General features: G+C 47.2%; 1 protein-coding gene, 1 long non-coding RNA gene and 4 other non-coding genes across 9 annotated transcripts in view; 3 read left to right on the top strand and 3 right to left on the bottom strand.

Moving 5' to 3' along the window:
- Positions 1-2899, bottom strand: part of TRIM55 (tripartite motif containing 55) — a 35453-nt gene extending 32554 nt beyond the window's left edge. For 2 of the 4 annotated variants that reach the window (XM_064387818.1, XM_064387834.1), the window contains exons 1-2: positions 2593-2899; positions 2017-2189 (exon numbers count right to left, since the gene is read on the bottom strand). In XM_064387818.1, coding sequence (XP_064243888.1) covers positions 2017-2189; positions 2593-2781 — 362 coding nt within the window. In that variant the 5' untranslated portion in view covers positions 2782-2899. Of the gene's footprint in view, positions 1-2016; positions 2419-2592 lie in introns of those variants that run through there. The other 2 variants (XM_064387807.1, XM_064387827.1) reach the window with 2 other exon arrangements.
- LOC135280086 (uncharacterized) lies at positions 2146-4358 on the top strand. Its single transcript, XR_010347160.1, has 3 exons — positions 2146-2268; positions 2548-2703; positions 3137-4358. It is a non-coding gene; the product is annotated as an uncharacterized LOC135280086 (long non-coding RNA).
- A 12238-nt stretch (positions 4359-16596) lies between these two features.
- TRNAR-ACG (transfer RNA arginine (anticodon ACG)) lies at positions 16597-16669 on the top strand. Its single transcript has one exon. It is a non-coding gene; the product is annotated as a tRNA-Arg (tRNA).
- Positions 16670-20137: 3468 nt separating this feature from the next.
- Positions 20138-20228, bottom strand: TRNAY-GUA (transfer RNA tyrosine (anticodon GUA)). The gene is given in 2 exon segments: positions 20138-20173; positions 20192-20228. It is a non-coding gene; the product is annotated as a tRNA-Tyr (tRNA).
- A 1730-nt stretch (positions 20229-21958) lies between these two features.
- TRNAR-ACG (transfer RNA arginine (anticodon ACG)) lies at positions 21959-22031 on the bottom strand. Its single transcript has one exon. It is a non-coding gene; the product is annotated as a tRNA-Arg (tRNA).
- A 223-nt stretch (positions 22032-22254) lies between these two features.
- TRNAY-GUA (transfer RNA tyrosine (anticodon GUA)) lies at positions 22255-22345 on the top strand. The gene is given in 2 exon segments: positions 22255-22291; positions 22310-22345. It is a non-coding gene; the product is annotated as a tRNA-Tyr (tRNA).
- Positions 22346-23216: the final 871 nt, after the last annotated feature.

Raw genomic sequence — 23216 nt, 5'->3', positions numbered from 1 at the left:
ACAAGTCTTTTCCCCACGAACTACACAGGAAAGACGACCTGGCTTTTTTTTTTTTTTCTTTAACTACATCTGTGAGCTGAAAAAAAAGCAAAACCAAGGAAGACATGAGGACACACATGGCCAGCTTATTTGATCAAAAGCAAAGTCCACCCTTGCAGCTTTGTTGATTCATTTCCTCCGAGATTTTCCTGACTAAAATAATATTTGAGTATCAATGACACACACGGGGGTAGCTGACCTTTCCTTGGCACGGAGCGCAAAGGGCAGCAGAAAGGACAATTTTAAGCCAACTTCGTGCTCTCCAGTGCTTTGGAGCTCCAACCTATGCCAGCTGCCACAGTCCTCAGAGAGATCCAAGCAGTTGAGAACAGCCAAAGCCACTGTCAGGCTCTAAAGTGTTCTCTTGCTGGTGACTGTCCTTCTCTGCTGGAGGAAGCATCCTCAGCCATCCCAGGGACTGGGTTCTGGTGGATGTGTCCACCTGCAGCTGTGATGCCATCTCTCTGTCCCTGGGAAATCCAGCTCCTTGTTGCGGTGGGATCAGAAGACTGTCAGGGAGCATGGCCAGGATTACACCTTCCAGGTGAACAAAACATCTTGCCATACAGAGCCAACTCTTAAGGATCCATGCTGGGGACAAAAACCAGCTTCCCTGGGTGAGAGCTCCTTGGGACTCCTGGTGGCCTGGAGCCAGGTTAACTCCATCACAGAATCACAGAATTGTAGAATGGGGCTGAGGAAAAGACCTGAGAGATCTTGTTGTTCCAATGCTTCTACTTTGGGCAGGGACACCTTTCACTAGCCCAGGTTGTGTGAAGCCCCATCCCTCCTGGCCTTGTATGCTGCCAGGGATACAACCTCTCTGGGCAACCTGTGCCAGTTCCTCACCACCCTCACAGTGAAGAATTTCTTTCTATATCTAATCCAAAGACACCGTCTTTCAGCTCAAAGCTTTGTCTTATCCCTTCATGCCCTTGTCAGAAGTCCCTCTCCAGCTCTTGTAGGCCCCCTTTAGGTACTGGAAGGTGCCCTAAGGCCTCCCCAGAGCCTTCTCTTCTCCAGGTTGAACAACTCCAACTCTTTCAGAAGAGATATACTCCTGTCCTCTGAGCACCTCTGTACCCCTCCTCTGGACTCACTCCAGCAAACCCATGTCTTTCTTGTGCTATGGAATCCAGAGCTGGATGCAGTATCCCAAGTGGGTCTCATAAGAGCAAAGAAGAGGGAGAGGATTATCTTTTTCACCTTCTCCCTACTAAGTTCTCCACAGTGGTACCATGAATCCAACCCATCCCAAGGAAATAAAGATGAGAACACATTTTTCTGTTTCTGGATCCAATACACATCAAATGCAAGAAATTACCATTCAGGAGTAATCTTACTTTTTAGAATTGACTTATTCCTCTGCCCTGAGGTCTTTATTCTTGTGCACAGCCACACAGCTCTGGAATGTTTTGTTAACTGCTCTTCCTTCTCTTTCATGGACTCATAATAAGACTTGATTTCATAAGTTCACATCCCAAACTGACAGGAAAGGAGACATTTTTAACAGAATTTTCATTTGGTATTATTATGCAGAGTACCTTCTGTGTGAAATTCAGTTTTCTTTCTGTTTGCACTGTCTACACCTCAGGATTTTCCAATAAGATTTGAAATCCTTTCCCTTCTTTAGCATGAGAACGCACAAATAATTGTCTGAACTGTTTTTGCAATAAATGATGTTAACCAAGATACTTTTCTCTTAATCATATTAGTAGCTGTGCTGACCTCAAGGGCCTTGCTTGCACAGGTAAGTGTTGCTCATGTGAACAAATATGGCCTGATCCTCTGCTGTAAGTGGAAACAGGGAAGCTCAGCATCTATTTGGATAAAGTTTTCTGTCCTCAGTGAGAGCTGACTTCATGGTGCAGCAGACAGTCAGACACGGCAGCACAACCCCTTTCTGCTTTTCCAAGAGACAAAATGACTAAATCAACCTCGTGTGTGTCCTCTGAAGGACACACATTCCCTTGTTACCTTGTGGACTCCTGCTTGTAGATGTCGATGATGTTCTCCACCAGCAGGTTCCTCTGCAGCCCGTAGACGCCGTGTCGGTCCAGGACCACCTCGTGCCGGCAGGAGGGACAGCGGAAGCGGCCCCCCGACGCCACAGTTGTGCCTCCCCTGGTCGGCAGGTAGGGGTTGGAGGCCTGTTCTTGCCAAGCAGCACAAGGGGAGGAAGGTATGGCCATGAAAAAACATGAAAGCCTCTTCCAAAAGCACCAAATGGTAGGAAACCATTTGTCACTGTGCCCAATGAGAGGGTAATTCCGACATGTCACCCCTGGGAAAGCAGCTGGTGACTGCTGGGCGAGGGGCCAGTGCCTCAGCTCACGCTCGGCCATGTCACCACAGCCAACAGGTGGCACTTTCACCTGCTGGGAGCTCAGCCCTGGCACCCGGATACGTCAACTTTGGCCTTAAATCACTCCTCCCAACCCTGTCTCACCAACTGTTAAAAGTGATCTACCAAAACATGTAAAAAATCTTCTTTCCCATTCATTCCAGCCAGTCCTGCTTGGGAAGCAGAGCTGTCTGTGGGAAGAAACCTACCTGGAAGATGTCACTGGCGCACTTCCGACAGAGGTTGTGCTGGCAGGGCAGGATGACCACTGGCTTGGTGAACATCTCCAAACAGATGGGGCAGATCAGCTGTTTCTCCAGGTTATCCATAGTTTGCTGCTCTTTGGAGAACGACTTGTAGCTCAGGGAGGTGCTCATCCCTAGCTTTTCCTGGGGCATGCGCTCAGGGCCGCGGCCTTGTGGAGAGGTTTTGGGGTTAATTTCCCCTGAAATAGGTCGAAGGCTGTGCTGCGATCAGAGGCCGGCTGTGCTGCCCGGGCCAGAGGACATGGTTAGAGCGAGGGGCCGAGCGGAGCCGGGCTGTTTTTAGCAGCGCCGCGTCACTGCTGCCGTCCTGCCGTGCCCATATATGCGCGCGACAGCAGGACAGGCTGGGACAGGTGACAGCTGCCGGGAGGGGAGGGCACACAGGGCCTGGCTCTCCTCACTCACACCCCCACGGCAGCCTTCACCCCCTGAGGAGTTGTGGGAGTGATAAGCAAAGGCCATCTGCTCCGTTGCCTTATCTTTGCAGGTCAATGGAGACCGAAGGGCTTGCCCCAGCCTGTGCAGCCACATCCTGCAGCCTAATAGACATTCTGTTGTGGGCGAGCAGCTGTGGCCACGACAGGCAGGATGTCATTTTGCCCATGTGTTTTGGGAGGCTCCAGGATCCTACCTTTCCAAGGTGTGGAGTACACGTGTACATGTACAAGACAATAGGAGTGATGGCTGCTCTGGAGCTCAAACACTTCAGGGTGTAAACATCCTGCCACCTTGAAAACCAGACTGTCGGACAATTCAGACTTGTTGTGAATTATAACATCTGTGTTGTCTCACCCTTCTCATGAGACTGAAAATAGAAGAAAAGTTTTTAAAAAGCATCTCAGTTGCCCCACCAGAAAAAGGTCATAAAAAGTTGCCCCATCAGAAAAAGGTATAATCTGACACCAGACAAAGAAAATTGCCCACCTATAACTGTGCTTGACTTTGTTCTGGTAAGATTTTGGTCTTAGGAGCTATAACATAAAAATCCAACATGACTTTGTGCCATTTGTGCACATTATCTCCATGGGCAGGTTAAATATGCATGAAAAACATTTGAATTTCCTGATGAGAAAAAAAAAAAACAGAAGAAACACAGTGTGAAAGGCTTTCATTTGTGCTGCTAGAGAATAGGTACTAATTGTATATGCTCTCTCTCTGATAGTTTGATTCAAATATATTTTAGTTTTGGGCACTGCTGTGTTTATATCTGTTTATTAGACACTGATATCCCTTTCAGCTTGGCACTTGTTCCAGAGTTATTTTTAAAATGACAATTTCCCAGATAATTTGTGACATGTGATGCCTGATCTTAAGGGAAAGCCATCTGTGCTTCTAGTTGCCAATAATTTATCACACAACTGTACAAGCAATAAATATCTCATCTTCAAATTTAAGCCAAAGTCCCTGCATTACTGTATAAAATCACTTTGCCACCATACTGTACATGTAATCAGAATATTTTCTTCTCTTTCAGTCAATAACTACAATACTTTTTCAGTTCAGTCTTGTAGAAACCTTTAATGCTTATTCTGCCTTATGACTGTATAGGGCTTGCTTCTGAAAAATGCAGTAGAGCAGCTGAGTGAGTTCCCCATGCATCCAGGGACAGACCCCAATTCTGAAGCAGGGCCCTCAATCTGCATGCACCACCAGTCTGGAAACTGTGCACTTTGGAAAATGTAAAAGTGAAGGTTTTCAAGGATTTCTGCATGAAAATTAATACTATCCTCTGCACGCAATTTTAATAAATAACATTAAATTAAATGTATTATTGACTATTTTATTTTCATTGCCTCATATACTTAAGCATTTGAGTGAACTGTACTCATTTGCAGCCCACCAAGCTGCAAATTCCCCTGTGTAAACTTACACACATTTGTCAGCAGTCCCTTAGAAACAAATCGATTTTTCTAAGTCTTGCATTCACAGAAAATTAGACACAGCTTAGTTAAACCCACTTGAAATCACACCTTTGCTTTGACTGCCTGGTGTGGACAAGAGCCTGGAGTCCAGTGGGAGAAGCTGCTCTGGCAGCTGAGCTGTGGACAGCTGGGGCTTTTGGCAGGGCTGGCAGGGAGCCTTCCCTGGCAGCAGCAAGAAGATATTTCTCTTCTTTCCCTCCCCTCATAGCTGGGTCAGAGGTGACTTTTGCATCTGGAGGAATTTGAGCGCCTCATTCTTGCCCTCCTCGCCTTCAGTCAGCTGCCCCTTGCACAGCAAAAGCTGCTTCAATAAGGGGCTCTGAATTAGATGAGGAAAGCCATCCTCATCTGGCAGGGCAGGAACTTCCACCTTACTGCACAGGCAGAAACAGAGACATTCTGGAGGGAAAAGCTGAAGGCTAGAAATGTCAGCACACAAAAACACCTGCATATGCTGATGTAGGGAAGGGGGTGTTCATGGCATGAAAAAAAAAGCCATGCTGGCTTTCTGGGGAATGAACTGAGGTGCCTCTCAGATGTAATGTACCACTGGGATGTGATTCTGGTGATTTTGTGACTACCCACAGTAACCCCCAGAAGGCTTCTGCTAAGTGGCTGAGCAGGACATCTGATGCATCTGCAGGGGACATCTGGTGGCAACAAGGTGAGGGACAGTGTGCTGCTGGTTTTCCCCTTTCTGTGTGCTGAACATGGAACAGGTAACAAAGAGCACAACCAAAAAGAGGAGTCAACAAAACAAAGATAAACCCATCTTCTGCAATCAGGCCTGAGCTGAAATATTTTTCTGGCAGGACCATGTAGTCCAGATATGTGAAAAATTAGTATCAGTTTTTCTGACAAGGTATTGTGAACCACAGCAATAAATTAGAGGCAAAGAAATGCAGAGACTTGACCACACTTGCAAAGGCAGGATGAGAAATGCCAGGAAAGCCACACATTGTATGACCACTCTGCAAGAAAGAGGAAGAGAAGAGAAAAGACATTGAGGAGAAACAGGAAGATCCTGCAGCCACTCTTCAGCAGGGACTACTTAGGATAAATTTCAAAGAACTCACACTGAGAAAGAGCCTGGACCCTCCTGTCTCTCCCTGGCAGCCCTGTCCCCCTCCTCTTCCTCCCCTTCTACTCCTGCAGGGGAAGACCACCAGCACACACAGTTGTACACCTCTGAAGAGTCACCAAGTCAAGCCATCTCTCAAGGGACAAACAAAGGGCAAGAGGAATTGCCTTAATACTCCTCCTGGACAGAAAATCTGAAGGTCTGCCAGGCATCACCAAGAAGAAATAATTGGGTTTTTTTTTCAGTATTGCTTGTCTGGGAGTGTTACCTGGCTTTGTTGACATAACCAGAACACTAATTCCTAAATATAGGCTTGCTTTTACAGACATTACTTCTAACTCCTCTGTTTTGCAGCTGAATAAAAACTTGTGGCCTGTGGACTGATTGTCTGGAACCTGGAAAGCTGGCTGCAAAGCAGTGGGCTTAGGAGAGGGATTTGGAGGAGGAAGGAGAGGTTGAGTGATGTCCAGGTTCAGGTTTCAATGCCATAACGACATCTCTGGGTTTTGCATTCACAGAATTCCCCTCTGCAGCCTCTTATCTTGTACCAGAGTTGTGAAGCTCTTGTGTGTCACTCAGAAAATCAGCCCCGTGGCTCTCTCGCATGACTGGAAAACAAAGAGAAAAATCATATTTTGGCCAGAGGATGCTGTCAAAAACATGCTCCCACATGAGTTGTTTCTCCAACAAGCCTGCAGAGACAAAGTGCATTCTGCAAGGAGCAGACTCCTTGTCCAGGCATCCTGTCCTGGACATGGTGGGTGGTGAGAAGCATCCTGGTCCATGGGGTGACAGTGCCTTGGCTTGCTGCCACCTCACTTTCTACCTGTCCTGGGGGGTGAGCAAGCCCCTCTCCACCAGCCCAGGAGCGGGCAGACCTCTACACTGGCAGCTGCCTAAAACAGCTGGGAGCTGCCCATCATTCCCTGGCAGGGATCAACACCCACCCTGCTGCCTCCAGCAGCTCCCCACACCCCTGAGGCTGGTGGGACTCACCTGCAGTCTTCCCACAACAGCCCAGCTGCTGGGAGAGCACAGAGCTGGTGGGTGCCTGAGCAATACAACATCCTAACAAAAACGAGGTTGACATCTCCAATTCTGCCCACCCAAATGTGAGACTTAGGACAAAATAATGATGCATCCTTCCCCTCTTCTCGTACTGCTATCTCTGCTTGTTGTTTTGGCTGAAAAGATTTTCATTTTTTAGCCAAGCATGCCTCGGGGAGGCTAGGGGAGGTTCTCCATCAATCTCACCTTTTGTCTGTGCCATTTACCCTGCTGAGAACAGTCCCTCGGAGCGGGTGGCAAGCACCGGCATTCCCACCTACAAGCCAGCATGCTGCAGAGACTCAGATTTCACTTACATTGGCAACAACTTAAAGAGCCGACAAGTCAGCTATAAGATTAAGCCCTCCTACCTATGCAAGTGCAAACTGCAAATTATATTTTGCATTTCATGATTTTATTGTGATCTATATACACGCCATGATAAATACTGAGACTACCCTTGTGTGTGACTCAATTTACGCAGCCAAGGAGAGCCTGTGCAACAGAGACAAGTGCTTTCAAAAACACTTGAGCCTTTGAGACTGACATTTTTTCCACTCAACACATATATATATACATATATTTATATATACACATCTTTGTGTACCTCATATGTGATGACAGGCCATATGCGGTCAGTATTTGGAGACCTTCTAAAAACAGTCTGAGGGTAGGTTTCAGATCTCCAGGAAAACAAAGACCAGCTCAGGAGATAATGACATCTTTAGAAAGTTTCTTTTGCACATATGAAATCACAGCAGAAGAGGAAAATTCAAAGCATTTCCAAGGGTGAGTCACTGGGAGCACATCAAATGTATGGGACATGAGATTTCAGGAACCAGCTACAAAGACCAGACAGAGGGAGGATGTCTGTGCTTTTCTTTTTAACAGAGGATGGACACTGCCCTGAGCTGAACTGTGCTCGAAAGCAGCCTTCTCTTGATTTATCCATGCTCAAGAACCTTCCACAGTTTGTTGCAGCCTGGGAGAAACATGGGATAAAAGGGTGTATGAATTAGATGATAACTTCTGTTCCAAATTAATCAGTGGTACTAACATAAATTATAGCAGATAAACCTCAGAGATTAGGATTAAAAGACCCTGAAACAGTGAGAGTCTCTGGACAAACTGCATCAAGGACTCATTCCTGCATGCTGTGGTTCTGCCATCATCGTGACACCAAGACATGACATCACTGCCCCACCTGTCTGCCTGGGAGAAAGAAGATCCTTTGGCTTCCTTCTGCCCTCCAGCAGTGCCAGCAAGCCAGAATGAACCTGTCACCTGGCTTTAGGGGACACAGGGAAACAAAGCCCTCCTGAAAGAAAGTCCTGGTTTCCTCTGAGTCCTCAATATCAGAATGAGAAATGGTGCTCAGGCCATACCCTTCAGGCAGGCAGGGTGACCCTGTGAGGCATTTACCATGTTCTTTGCAATTATCAGTGTTGTCTAAAGTCTGAAAATCAGTGAGCCTGAAAAGACCAGATGTAGGATAACAAACATGAGATGAACAGTTCAGCATCTCCTCAAACCACATGCAACTTTACAAACCTGGAGATTCTCAAACCCTTTTCCCCTTCATACACCACTGCCAGAAAGAGATCCATATTTCACAGCCAAGGGATAAAAGTATGTCCAAAGGACTGGAGGAAGTACTGGATGTGGGAAATAATAGCACTGCACTACTGTCTACCTAAAAATAGGTCCTTTCCAGGAGTAGGGACAAGTTTCACAGATAACAGGAATAGGCTTGCTTTTCCACACCCCCAAAACCTACCCTGCAGTGAAAATGAGACATGAAGGAAAAAAGGATATAAGTAAAACAAAAGCAATTAGTAAAAGGGGAGAGCACACCAGTTAGAAAAGTGGGAAAATCCCGCTTCCTTTTGAAGAGTAAGCAAGCAAGTACTTTACTATTTTAACACAACCTTCTGCTTTTCAAAGGCACCCCTGACCCTTTCCCTGCTACTTTGCTATCGCAGCATCCCACAAGAGCCTGTTGGTAAATCATGGCTTGATGTCTCCCCTACTAGCAGAAAGGTAGGAATGGTGAGTCCTCCCCAAGTACCTGCATTTTGTGGAATAACAGGGATGTTTGGTTCTGGAGTGAAGGAGGTGGCACAGCAGGGGCAGTGCTAGGGGGCCTCCTAAGCATACCAGAATTTAAGGAAAAGGGTATTGCAGAGCTTTAACAACAGGAATTTTGACTGGGTGGCAGATTTGTGTTCTGCTCTGGACTTAACAGGCCATAGCACTCCACACCCCACTGCTGCACCCCCAGCTCTGTCAGTAGGAAAGGAGAGTGATGTTCAGCAGAGAGGGACTTGTGTTTCACAGCACAGATCCAGCTCAGGCTTCCCAGCTGGCATCAGCTCATCACTTCACAGGGATACAGCCCTGTCCCAGTGTCAGGTTTCTCCCCAGCCTTGGTCTGCTTGACATAAGCCACTCTTGATGCTATTTCAGTATGCTCTCCATTGCTCAGCTGGCAGAGCAGAGGACTGCAGATATTTTTTTTCCCAGGACAATGCTCAGGTCCACAGTTCAAAGGAGAGACTGATTTTAAGTTTGTACTCGGCACAAACTTTATACTACATCAGAGACCTGCTAAAACTCCATCCCAGCTCCCCAGGATGGTCTAGGTTATGTTCTCATCCACCCCCATCTAGAGGGTTACTCTTTCAGGACAGAATACAGATTCAGTGCTTGAAGATAAAGGGTGAAATATTTCCATATTACAGCTAAATAAAAATACTGTGTGGGGGGACAAAAAGGTTTTCACACAGTAAGTTGCTACCAGAACCAGGAAAGTGTCTGTTGATCAAGTGGCTGGTGTCAGAGGTAACAAATGTTCTTAGGGTGGTTGTTTTTTTTTTTTAATTCTTCTGTTTTCCTTTTATTTCCTTTTGCTATGTGCCCTGCAAATGCTATCAAGGCATATAGCAAATACAGCATGATTCCTGAGTACCAATACCTTTTTTTTCCCTTTTGAAAGTTAGATAAGAAGAGAAAGTTTTCCTTTTGGCCATTTGCCAGTCAGGTTTTTTCACCCACTCCTTTACATGAGATTTTTGTGAGCATAGGGGAGCACAGCAGTTGAGAGAGAGATGCAGGCATTTGCAAGGAAAACAACAGGAAAAGCCTTCAAGCCAGGCGTTTTTAGCTACAATCAGAAATGCCATCCACTGTGACATTGTGTTCATTGTACCAAGCAGCAGTTTATTGCATTAATGTCCTTTTGAATTATCACTTCAGGAAGCATCTCAAGCATGCCGGCCCATGTCCACACACGTGGTGTTGCATCACCCTCTCCTCACACCAGGCTGTTCCCTGGGAGTCAGCCCTTCTGATTCTGGCAGAGTTTAGGGAATGCAAGGGAAGAAAGGGTGCATAGCAAATCCTTTCACCATAGCATATCTCAGGTTTTGTGCGTCTTCTAAAAGGCCTCAAACTTGCCACAGAGGGGACAGCTCTGCTATAAGATTTGTATTTTGCCTGTGCTGACTGAGGATGCACATCTCTCACTACACAGTTCTACCCTCTGCAGTCAGGATTGGGCAATATGAACCAATAGTTCATGGCAACAGACAGCACCATAATAGTCTGACACGATGATCTGGGTGGAAGACAAAGAGTTGGGGCTGGCTGTCTTCCTCTCCTTCCAAAATTCCCCCCTGATGCAGCCAACAGAGCTTGTCATCAGCCTGGAGGATGATCCCCTTGTGACCCCGGCCATCAGCACTGAGGGAGCACTGAATGTAAGGCAAGGTGTGCTGCTGTGAGCTGAATGTGCTCCTTTGTCCACCACTGTGGTGAAGAAGCTGGGAAAACAGGGCACCACTGACCCCACATCCCCTGTCACTGCACCCTTTGGATCAGGAGAAGACAAGTAGGGGAGAGAACAGGCATATGCAGAGCACAGGGAGGGCTGGGCTGTTGTGGCAAAGCAGAGCATAGGATCAGTGCCAGAACTGCTGTGCATTTCCATTGTCACAGCATTAAGAGCTGCACAGCTAATGGAGCCTGTAAACAAGGAGAGGTAGTGTAAAGACATGTGGATCTGCTTATTGCAAGTTTTGCTTCCCCATGTCACTTGTGTTGCTCTTTTTATAATGCTGTGGGGTCAGCTCCCTTCATCTCTGTCCTGTTGTAGATGTGCAGAAAATCTTACTTCAGATAATCTTTAGGTAAGAGGTGGCAAGCTGGAGCAGTACTCGGCCTTGTTCTGATGCTTCTGATAATTCCAAAGCCTGTAATGCAAACATGAGATGGGTGATAATAGATTTATGTAAGAGTAGGCTACAAATCACATCTCTTCCAGTTACCCACGTAGTCTGGCCTTGGTGCTATTTCCATCCCTAATCAGTGCTATGAAGCACTTCACAACAAGCTGACAGCTTTGCAGCAGCATTGTTTTGTGCACAAATTTGTATTCAAGGCGCCTTTTGGGCCTTGGTTTCCCATATCCCACAGTGATACAGCTGCTACTTGCCATCATGCTGCTGAGACTGGGGCTGCTGTGAGATCCTGCTGGGAGTTTCTCTCAGGACTGCATCTCTCATCTTTTGATAGCTCAGCTCCCAGGGTAGAGCTTTCAGAGGAATCCTTAAGTCACTGGCTCTAATTACAGCTCAAAGGAGAGGGGATTTTGGCAGGGGAGGAAGATTCTTACTCATCACTCATCACTGAACTTGACTGTACCCCTGAGAGACACATTGAGGAACCTCAGAAGTCATGCCCAGAGCCTTTGTCCCATTCCATATCAGTGTCCACGGCTGCCTTTGGCAGCAGAGGATGCCTCTGCCATCCTTGACCTCCATCAGAGATATTCACCAGGGACCTCATTTCTGCAGCCAAAATGGGGCAGGCATGGCTATTGCTAATCTTTAGCATTCCAGAGAATATGGCAAGGAGCCTGACATGAACTAGGTGGTCACAGCACCTTCAGCTGGTAATGTCAGCAGGCAATCAGTAACACTGAAATCCCACTTAATCCAGAAGAGATGAATTAAGAATGGAAATAAAATAATTAATCCATGACAAATCCATTAATATCCATCCAAAATAGATTATATTTATGGAATACTTAAAAACTATACAGGCTCCTATCCTTGCTGATCTTAATTAGCAAGACTTCTCACCCATCATCAGGTGTTCAGGTGACATTCCTGAGAAGGGGCAATGCTTCCTTAGAAGCCTTCTCTGCATGTAAACATCTCAGGTTGCATTCTGTGGGGTACTGCTGATATGTCAGGTCTCATAACTAGTCCCTTGGGCTCCTGAAATGTGTCCAGACAGGATGCATCGTTCCCTTTCAGGGAAGTATGTCTCTTTAACAAGCCAGGTGTCATCCAGTCAGGCAGGAAGAAGGTACCAACTCTCTCAACCTTTCTCTGGTGACTTGTTAACATGTTCCCATGTGAAATGTTTTTTAACCCTGACCTCACAAGGTACATGGAAATGGAAATTGAAAAACAGAGCTTCTCAAGGAGCCAATGGGGTGAGCAGGAAACTCCACCTTTCTTCATCTTGGTGTTCTCATTTTCAGCCCTTCCCTCACTTTACAGCTTTCTTAGGGAAGCATGTCCAGCATGTGGGAGGCAGAAAGAGCCTCTTGTCTCTGGCCCAAGCCTGGTTTTGTCCCCACTCCTCCCTCCACCCCAAGTTATGTAGGAACCATGCAGGAGGGCAGAAAAGTGCTGAACCGCTTCTTTCCAGTTTAGGGAGGAAACTGTGCTGCCAGCTGGCTAATGGGTATCTCTGTGAGACCATTTTTCTAAGACTGGCAGGAGAATGTCTGAAGGAAGTGGAAGTTGCAAAGGGGAAAAGACACGAGAGAATAAGGAAGGAGACTGTGTGTGCATGCACAGCAGTGAGTCCCAGGATATTGTCTGCATTGAACAGGTCCTTTAAAAGTGATTTCTCAAGTCCAGCACAATGCCTCCAGCTCCTCTGCTACTTCACAGCACCACAGCAATCGACTTCTCATTCTTCCCACAACAACCTTCATCTCCTTTATCCTCTTCCATGAAGGGGTGAACTGTCTGGCCCCCTCCCTGAAAAGACAAGTCCCATCAACCAGGGAGCAGCCTCTGCTTGAGCAGGCAAGGGCTGCTCCCCTTGCTTCTATTCCCAGCACTAGCTTGAAGGAACACATCCCCTCCAAACCAAGGCTGACTTGGCTCACACACTTTGCTGTATTCTGGTTTTGCCCACCAGAATAATGACAGCAGGTAGGGTGAAGAAGAGATGTTTACATTATTACAGAAGGTAAAAAAAAAAAGAGAAAAAGAAAATAGTGGCATTGAGATATCAAGCCAGTGCCTTTCCCATGACAGCACTCAGGCTTAGCATTGGAGCCAAGGTATTGTTAGCTGGCCAGGTAATGCTAAAGGAATGAAATCATTCTTATTTTTGCCAAGAAGAAAGGCCATCCTGTCTCTTGAATAGGGAAGAAATAGGAAGAGCTCTATACCAAATTAGTGAAACTCTCAGGATTGGAAGAATTTGGGGTTTTAGCAGAAATTTTTTTAGAACATGAGAAGTGCTTTGTTCCCCCACAACGAAAAGTTTCTTGGTCAACACAGCCTGAGATGTAAGGTGTGGAGGAAGGTAGGCTGTCTGCTCCTTACTGTGTCAGAAGGGCCTGCAGCAAAATGCCTGGAGATGAGGGAATAGCCGTGCTGATTTAATCTTCAAAGCCAGTAAATGAAGCCTAGTTTTCTCTCATTTCCCCACCTACCTCTTTTATAAGTTTATCTGTCTTGGCAACTGAGTATATGTTTTTATTTTCTTTTTGTCTTAACCTGTCTTGCATTAAGTATGATTTCAGTGTAATTGGATACTAATGACTTGTTCCTTGCCAAAGGATGTGGTAAAACTCCACGTAGAGCTTGGGGCACCTTACCAGCACTCTGGGTTGCCAGCTTGCTCTCCATGATATCCACAGCATTGTGTGCAGATATCCACAGCATTGTGTGCAAACATCCAAAGCAATGTCCCTTCCTTCAGCTGCAGCCCCCATGCTCTCCCCTGGACAAGAGGCAGGCAAGGAGAAGGATAGAAGCATTCTAGAAATGTATTACCCCTTCTCATTTCTAGTTCTTACATGTATTCACTCCCTTATTGGTCCACTAGCCTGAAATCCCAGCTCTGGCTCCAGCTTTCTTTAGGCATTTAGATTGTTTGCTATGACCAAGGCTTTGTCTCAAACCATTAGTTTTGGCTGCAGCCCTCTCTATGGCTCAAGCAGGGTCCATCTCACTGGGTCCTGCTTTCTGAATTGCCAGACACCACATTGCAGCTGTTTTGGAATGCAGTACATGCTGCATTAGGCAAAATGGAGCAGCCTTGCTTGCTCAGAGAAATTCTGTTGGAACTACACAGAAATCCAAGAGACTGTCCTTCCCTAACTCCATTCTCCATCCCATCACTACAGGAGGGGTGGCATCCCTGGGATCTCTGAGCTCGTGGAAGCCCTCTATCCTGTCGGGCCTGGGCATGCAATGGATCATTTCTCTGGCTGCCAACTGGAGGAACAGGTGTGAGTCCAAGATGCTCAAGTAGAAAAAGGCAACACCTCCACCCCTGCAAACTCTTGTTTGCAATTACACCCTTCCTGTTTTTATACACCCACCACCCATTTGGACACATTCACCCCCTTTCATTCACTTTGTGGTTTTTCTGGTTAATTGAGGGGGAAAAAAAAAAATGTGCAAGAGAAAAGCTATTTGCAACTCTTTGCTTATGAAGGTTCTGCTCCTCCCCCTGCACTAGCCTGAGGCAGTCAGGAAGAATTTGGCCTCATCTTCACTACCCAACTTACTTGCACCTCGCAAAGTAAAGGGAGCAAGGACGAAAATGAAGAGAGACTGGACTGAATAACAGGTCTAAAGGGAGCTGTCTGTGGACAAAGACAGTGTCTCTACCTCTCACCTAGTGAAGACATTCCCCACTTCTCATTCCTTGCTCCCACTCCATGCCTTTTTCTTCATTACCTCAGCACAACACTCCTCCTCCAGGCTGCAGTTCGGCAAGCACCTGCAAGAGGCTGAGCTGTCCTGGCCAGCAGGATAGAGCAGCCTGGGCTTCTCACGCAAGGTCTGGTCCCCTCATTAGCACCATCTGAGCTGATTCACTTCACTGACCATTGGAAAATTACCCACCTTGCTGGATTATCAAGGTGACTCAGGTACCTGGAGTGCCCACAGAAAACTATAGCTAGGACAAGGCAAGCTCTGTACTTCAGAGCAGTGGAGAAGAGGGGAGGAAAAAGTGGGACCTCTTTACTCTGGACTAAAGAGCTGCCAAACTGGCTCATCCTCCTTTCAAACTTCATCCTCAACTTCCTTACTGTTATCCAGAACATAATTAATATCTTCAGTACCCCAGAAGATGGAATCCATTACTTGAAGGAGCACTCACAAGCAAGCCAAGCCAAAAGCCATCACTTATCACAGTAGTCAGGCAAAATCACTGCTGCCAGGAAGGTACAGTAGCAATGCATGTTCAAATAGGGTTGTGGTAATTAATGCCTGACTCCAACAGCTCCCAGCATTTTCTGTGGCAGCAGGTTGCATGAATCCCATCCTGCTTCTAAGGAATGGAAAAAGCGCCATTCATGTTTTTTCCCAAGCTCCCTCATGTACAACAGTGGTTAACTGTTTTGGTTTGGTTTTCATTGGCCTAATGAAACTAGGGCTGAATATGCAGAGTTTTTTTGCAGTGTCCTGGCTCTCTCTGCTACAGACCTGTTTATAAAAGCCTGAATGGACAAGTGTCATGCCAGAACTCAAACTTCAAACAAAGGCTACCATGGGAAAGAAGCTTGCAGCTCACTGACATCAAGTTATTATCAGTGGTGGATCAACACATTTGACTGCCACAAGGTAAGCAAAGGGCTGAGAAAAGCAGGCAGCTAGTGTCAACAAGAGGTCCTGAAGCTGAATCCAAAATCTCTGTCTCTTCTTGGAAAAGCAAAATCTATTTTGCATGTGATTGATGAGTAAAATCTGGAAAACAAGTTCTGTGACCTCGTGGCCTTTGTGGAGCATATCAAGCGACCAAGACCACAGTCACTGAGACACAGCCACTCCTGTGAAGCACCAGTGTGATGCTCTGCAGGAATTTAGAGGCAAAGCCTGTTCAGACAGTTCAAAGAGCATAATCTCTGGCAGCTGAGCTCCAGAAAAAATTTATGGGGTAGAGACCAAGAGTAATTCAGAGGTCAGGGCAGGAACCAACGTGTGGACGTGAGTCAGGGGTGCTGTAACAGGAGAGGTATTGATGTGACAGTGGCATGAGGGCTGCTTGGAAGATGAGGTGCTGAGCTGACTGCCTTCAGAGATGCCCTTATCTCTTGGAGCAGATCAGCTCTGTGTCAGCCCCAGCTCTCCAGGCCCTGTCTGTCTGATCTGGGGTCCTTCCCAGAGGCAGGACCAGGCGTGGAGTGAAGGCTCATCTGCTACAGAACTATGGAAGCAGCAGATTCCTCCTCCTTCTCCCCCAGCTGGGATTCCTCCTCCAGACACCAGGGGAGCAGGAAGGCTCTGCTGGCCCAAACCGCTGCTAGGGGCAGGGAGACAAGAGAGTTTATGAGTGAAGGGGCATGACACATCTGCCAGAATTTGGGAACTGGATGATAACATGATGATGTTTTCCCTGTTTTCCTTTCAGCATAGATATTGCAGCAGGTGATGCAATGGGACATTCTCAGAGTGCACTTGCAAAGCTTCTCCTCACAGCGAAGCAATGTCAGACATGGAGCTTGGACATGGATGTTGGGATTTCTACCGTGCAACCTCTGCATTTTGGTGGTGGTGGGCACCAGAAGGGGTGTCCCCTGGGTCCCTAGGGGAGGCTACAGCACCGCCCTCATGTAGGGTTGCCAACAGCTGGGGGCCAGTGGCGCAATGGATAACGCGTCTGACTACGGATCAGAAGATTGTAGGTTCGACTCCTACCTGGCTCGTTCTTTTCAGTTTTATACTCTTCCTCGCCCTCCTAACCCTGGTCTTCCCCTAGGTTCCCACCCACCCCCCAGTGCATAGGTGGAGAGAAAACTGCGAAGCTTGGGTAATTAAAAACGAAACTGCAACAACCAAGCAGTTCAAAACCTGGAGATGTCATTTTGTTTTCCTTTATTTTGATACCCACACATCGTGCTCATTCTGCTTGGTAATTTTCAATTGGGTCAACTCCACCTCCAAACACACCTATTTTTGAAAAGATTTTATTACATGGACCTTTCTGAACCCCACCGGGAACTTCCAATATTCACATCTATTCCCAGCATCTTCCAGTTTTCCACTGTCACACTCCAGCTTGGCTGACCCTGGAGGATGCTCATTTATCCAACTCCTCCTGCTGAAAAAGGGCAGGGGAATGTGCCAAGGAGATAAAAATCATGTCTAAGTGCCCAGGGTGTGAGCTGGGAGAGCTGCTCGCAGCTGAATTAATGGGTAACCCTGAAATCCCACTTAGGCCAGGTAAAGAGTAGGTACAAAAAGAAGCACGTGTTTGCAATATTCAAAATAGATACAGTGACAAAGAGTACCCCAGTGAAGGAACAATACAGTTTCAGGTACTAACAAAATCAGGAAAGTGCTCTCTTGTGTCCAGTGGTTTCCCACCTTTGCAATCAGCAGAACATCTTGTCTATGCATGTGCCACATATCTCAAACTGCATCCATCAGGAAGCACCTTGTTGTGCAGGAACATTTTCACCATCTCTCCTTTGAAATCCTTCAGGCAGACTGAAACTTTTTACCCTCCTCCTCCCATGAGATTTATTCTGTTTTCCCTTTCTCCAGCAAAAGGGACAACTTTTGTTTTAAATACAAACAAACCTTTTCTTACAAGACAGGACCTGAAAGTTTCCTTTCCGGTGCAGCAGGTGTCCCCCCTGCACCCATCAGGCTATTTAAAATCCCCTCATCCCTTGTTTGCCTGAAGTGCCCTACTCTGGTAACCAACCCAGTATATCAGAGTGAAATGTTGTATGATTGGGGTTCCTATAATCTCTGGCATCTTCCATTATTAAGTGATACAAATGATTGAATAGATTGTGCACACAGAGCTCATTATTGGCCCTTGCTGGAGACCAGATACAAAAATTATTATACACTTGCAGGTGGCTGCCACTATTAACTTGCACCTAAATGAAGTATTTCACCAGTTACACTACTAAGCAAGCACTGAATAGTTTGCTACTGTAGTGAAAAACAATTAGTACCTTTAGATCCATGAGTCCTACAAGAATGGGAAGCTGAGCCAAACAGTCACATGAACGTAACAGGCTGTAGCTCAAGAGGAAGAACAGTTGCTTAGCAGAAACTAAGTCCTGAGACCAGGACATTTTGTGAGGGTTTTGTTGGTTTTTTTTCTTTTTTTCTTTCCTGGCTTTCATTATCCCTCAGGAGTATTACACTCTTACACAGAAATGCATGCCAATTCTTTCTGAGTGGGTGGGAGAGAAAAAATATCTTAGAGGTGGAGAGAGAGGGAGAAAGGAGATGATCCCTTCTCTGGAAGAAAGTCTGTGTGTGCTTTTGTTTTGGAAGCTATCCTTTAGGAGAAGTGAAAAGAGTTGCCACTGAATCAGTGAAAAGGAACAAAGGAGTTTAGAGACGTTTATATAGGAAGGGTGAATCTTGAGAATAAAATAAATCTTTGGCCCTAAACAGAGTCTGTGTCCTGTCCCACACCAGGGAATGGCACAGGGATGTGCTTTTGGACTGTGATTCAGATTTGACTGCCAGTGAGTATGAAGTTGTGTGGATAACAGACAGCTAAGGAAATGGATGCCTTTCCTCAATTTGTCCTCACTGAGATGCCTCTGCTCTCTAAAAGGCAGGTTTTCATGCCTGGGTTCCTCGTGGGACAGTTCCTGAGAGGGACACACTGCACCATGCTGGAGGAGAAGGGAGCAAAGGCTGGTGGTGGTGCCTGTGTGCGTGTCCATACACATGCACAAAACCACACTAATTAATGAAGGGGTATCTGGGGCCAGGGATGCAACGCACAAAGAGAAGCAGTGTGCAGGTCTGACTCCTCCTGAGCTTCATAAATCTGTTTCCCTGCTGATAATCTTGCTTGTACTATATTCCCACAGAGAGTGGGTCTTCCTTGCTCTCATATCTGAAATCTATCCCAGAGAAACACTCCCACTCAGAGAGAAGACTCACACGGGGTTCTGTTGAAGGAGAAAACTTCACCTCCATTCTCCCCCTGCTATGCAGACAGATTTGGACACTTTCAGACACGTTTACTCTCTCCAAGCCAGGAGCTGCTGCCAAGCATGTTTTTCTGCACCCCACGTAGCACCTGTAATGGAAAAGAAGATTTGAAGGAAAAAGGAACAATAGAACACAGGAGAGAAAAAAGCAGAATATGAGTGCTGGCTCTCTTATTAACTACGTCCTAAGCAAGCCCACGTCTGTCTGACCCCTATGATCCCTCTCCCTCTGCTTCACATTCTGCTACAGCATCCCATGCCACCCTTTTGGCACATCCAAAGGACCAAACATCACATCTGTCACCTTAAGTCAAGACCCAGTGGAGGACTTTTACCCACTCCTATCAGAAGCCAGGGTGCTCACAGCCCTCCTTTGTAAGGATTATCTGACATCACAGAAAGCCCAATCAGTACAGATAATCTGGCATCACATAAAGCAACATGAAAAATGAGGAGAGACTGTCCAGAGTGGAACACAAAGGCTCACCATGGGAAAGAAGACCTAACAAAACTAGATAAGACAGAACTAAATTATTTAATTAATTATTTTTGGCTTCACATAGGAGAATGACAAATATATATTATTAAACTGAGAGGTGATCTCATTAAGTCATGCAAGTATCTCAGAGGCGGGTGCCATGAGGATGGTGCCAGACTCTTCAGCAGTGCCCAGTGACAGGACAAGGAGCAATGTCCATAAACTAAAGCACCAGAAATTCCAGCTCAACATGAGGAAGAACTTCCTTACATTGAGAGTGGCAGAGCACTGGAACAGGCTGCTGAAGGAGGTAATGGAATCTCCTTCTCTGGAGACATTCAAAACCCCCTGGGATGCATTCCTGTGTAAACTCTTCTAGGTGACTCTACCTCAGCAGGGGGGGTCTCCAGGGGTCCCGTCCAATCCTAACAATTCTGTGATTACGACAGTACATTATTTATTAAATCTCATTAAATAATAATAATAGTTTTATTAAATATAATAATAACTAATATTATTACGGATAACAACAAAGCACTTCCAAAAGCATCTCTGCAAGACGTATATCAGTATTTACTGCAGGGCTGCCACCTCTTTGCGGTGTTTTCTGGTTTTTGTTTCCCTCAAGAGAAAAAAAAAAAAAAAAGGCGAATTGCTAGTGTATCACACATGTTTGTAAAAGTCTGTAGGAGCGTCTTCCCGGAAAAAAAAAAATACCGAGCGTCTCCTTCGAGCCGGAATCGAACCAGCGACCTAAGGATTCCCGCGGGGCGCGGCCTCTACAGTCCTCCGCTCTACCAGCTGAGCTATCGAAGGGACACGGCGGCCGCCCCCCAGCGGTCGCACAAGGCACCGCCCAGCCCCGCCCCGCGCGCAGCTCTGCGCATGCTCCTGGCAGCCTCGGCCCTCACGGGGGCGAGGGGCGGGCAGAGGCTTGGGTGCCAGAGCCGCGGCCGGGCCGGGTCTAGGAGTCAGCTAATGGCGTAATGGCCAACATTTCTAACTACGAATGGGGAGAGTGGAGGTTTGACTGTGCCTGGGCCGTGTATTTTTTTGCGCAGCCTAGCGTCAAGAAGCAAAAGCAGGGCACTTCACAGCAACACGCACACATCGCTTCCAAGTGTTAGCAGCACTCATGAGCTGCATTATTTCTTCATACTGCCGTGAACCACTTCTTTTGGGACATGTGAATCCACACACTGCTGAGTCCAGTTCTGCGGGCCTCGGCACAGGAAAGACATGGAGTGAATCCAGAGGGGGGACACAAAGTGATCAGAGGGTAGAAGCAACTCTCCTGTGAAGTCAGGCTGGGAGAAGTTAGGTTGTTCAGCCTAGAGATGGCTCCCTGGAGACCTCGGAGCTGGAGAGGGAATTTTTCCATGGGCAGGTAGCAACAGGACATGGGGTAATGGCTTTGAACTGGAAGAGGGTGCGCTCAGACTGGATATAAGGAGGAAATTTTTTACAGCGGGTTTCATGAAAACACTGGAAGAAGTTGCCCAGAGAGGTGGTGAATGCCCCCTCCCTGAAAACATCCAAGGTCTGGGCCCTGAGCAACCTGACTGAGTTGAAGACATCCAGTGTCCCTGTTCATTGCAGGAAGGCTGGAAGTAGGTGACCTTCAAGGGTCCCTTTCAACCCAAACCATTCTGTGATTTGATAACTGGCTGCTCTGAAGCTATGGTGCACTCTCAAATCCAAACATTGGGAATGCCCTCCTCGCCCCTCCTGCTTGCAAGCCCTTCATACACTCCATAGCCTTTATGTAAATGAAAAATGTTTGGGTTTTGTTGCAAAATCACACACTTTTCATGCAACTGCACAACACAGATGTTCTTGCACTTCTGAAGACTAAGGGATATTCAGAATGTAAACAACATTCCCCGTCACAGCAGGGTTGCTTGCTGCCTTCAGGGACCTCCTGGTTGTTCTCTTTGACGTTGTCTGTGGGAATAACCACAGAATGTCAGACCAACGTGGAGTACACTGCTCCTCTCCCAGGGATGGAAGGTTTCTCCCCTATGTAATGTAATGGTGTGGTAATTAGGTTTTGGGAAAAAAAAAATTAAGCCTACAGTGATGTTTTGCTTTGGAAAACACAGCACTACGAGACAAACAAATGGGGTTAAATTGCAGAATTTTAAGGGGTTGGAAGGAACCTTACAGATGATTTGGTCAGGGACAGGGACAGCTCCCACCAAGACACGCTGCCTTGTTCCGCCTTTACCAGGCCTTGCTCCAGGCCTAATCCTGCCGGGTCCTGAACAGTGCCGGAGCTGGGAGCCTCACAACCTCCCCGGGAAACCTGCTGCAGTGTCTCACCAGCCTGACAGCAAAGGATTTCCTCCTAATCTTGAATCTAAACTTCTCCTCTCATTTTGGAGCTGCTACTCCTTGTCCTGTCACTCCGGGTCCTGACGAAGTCAGGATGCGGAGTTCAGATGCGAAAAAGCAAAGAGCAATCTAAGAAGCCAGGACGGGGAGATCAGAAGGAAAACCATGGCCACTTCAACGCGCGATCACGGCAGAAAACATGAAAAACAATGCGAGCCAGGCAGGAGTCGAACCTACAATCTTCTGATCCGTAGTCAGACGCGTTATCCATTGCGCCACTGGCCCTGCATATGTAGCGCCGTTCCCCGCTGCCCTCTATGGCCGAGAGCGAGGGCGCCGGGCGCCCCTCACGGCCCGGGCCCGCCCCGCCCTCCCGGCAGGGGGCGCTCCCGGCGCTCCCGCCCTGCCCCAACCAGTCACAGGGCCCGCCCGGAGGCACCCGTGCTGCGCATGCGCGAAGCGAGCCGGCTGCGGTCTTGGTGCGCGGCGGCGGCGAGAGGGGCAGGTCCCTTCGATAGCTCAGCTGGTAGAGCGGAGGACTGTAGCGGTTACGCCCCACGGGAATCCTTAGGTCGCTGGTTCGATTCCGGCTCGAAGGAGACGTTCACTTTTTTTTCCGTCTGTGCAGAGATGCTTTTTAACAATTGTCGCTTTAGCCTTTTGCAGATACGGTTGCTTTTCTAGAAGAGATGCGGCCGCATCGCAAACCGGGCCTGTGCACTGTGTCCCACTCTCAGGAGCGACTGTTCCCGCGGGAGCAGGGAATGCTGGGCCTAATGCAGGGCTGCCAACACCTCCTGAATTTCTAAAGGAGAACGAGATGTGTGTTCATACTCCAACGCTACAAAGCAAGTCAGTGCAGGAGAATACCGGCTGAGATCCCTTTGTCTCATCGCAGTTAATTAGGATGTTGAAATTCTAAGGGTCATTTTTCCAAGTCTCCTCTCTTCCAAATGTCTAGACACTGTTTTTACAGCACAAGGCTGTGTCTGTACATACTGCCACAAAAGAAACACATTTTCTTATCCAGCCAACTGAAGTGTTCAAGTCCAGGCTGGACAGGACACATCCCTGCCCGTGGCTGGGGTTGGAACTGAATGATATTTAAGGTCCCTTCCTACCCAACTCATTCTAAGATTAGCATGCATTCACTCTCTCCCTTAGTCAAAAATTGAGTGTCCATCTATGCTAGGTGTCAGCTACCACACAGTTGTTCCGTCTTACTGCCTTCCCAGCCCTGGGATGGGTGAGACTGGCATGAAGGACAGAGTCCTCTTGTACAAAACTCTGTACCCATTCATCTCCCAAAGGGAAAGGAGAAGCCAGATGTGAGGAATGACCTGACTTCTGTTTGTGGAGGGAAGGAGGGGGGTTGTGGTCATCTCTGGTCTTTCTCCCTGGTTTGTAACAGCACACTCTTTTCTCTTCTACAGGAAATGATAACATAGGGGGGAAAATATCAATAATTTT

This window comes from Passer domesticus, chromosome 1 (assembly GCF_036417665.1).
Source record: "Passer domesticus isolate bPasDom1 chromosome 1, bPasDom1.hap1, whole genome shotgun sequence".
Classification (NCBI taxonomy): Eukaryota; Metazoa; Chordata; class Aves; order Passeriformes; family Passeridae; genus Passer; species Passer domesticus.
Note: the sequence above shows the minus strand (reverse complement) of the source record. Positions and strands in the feature narration are given on the sequence as shown.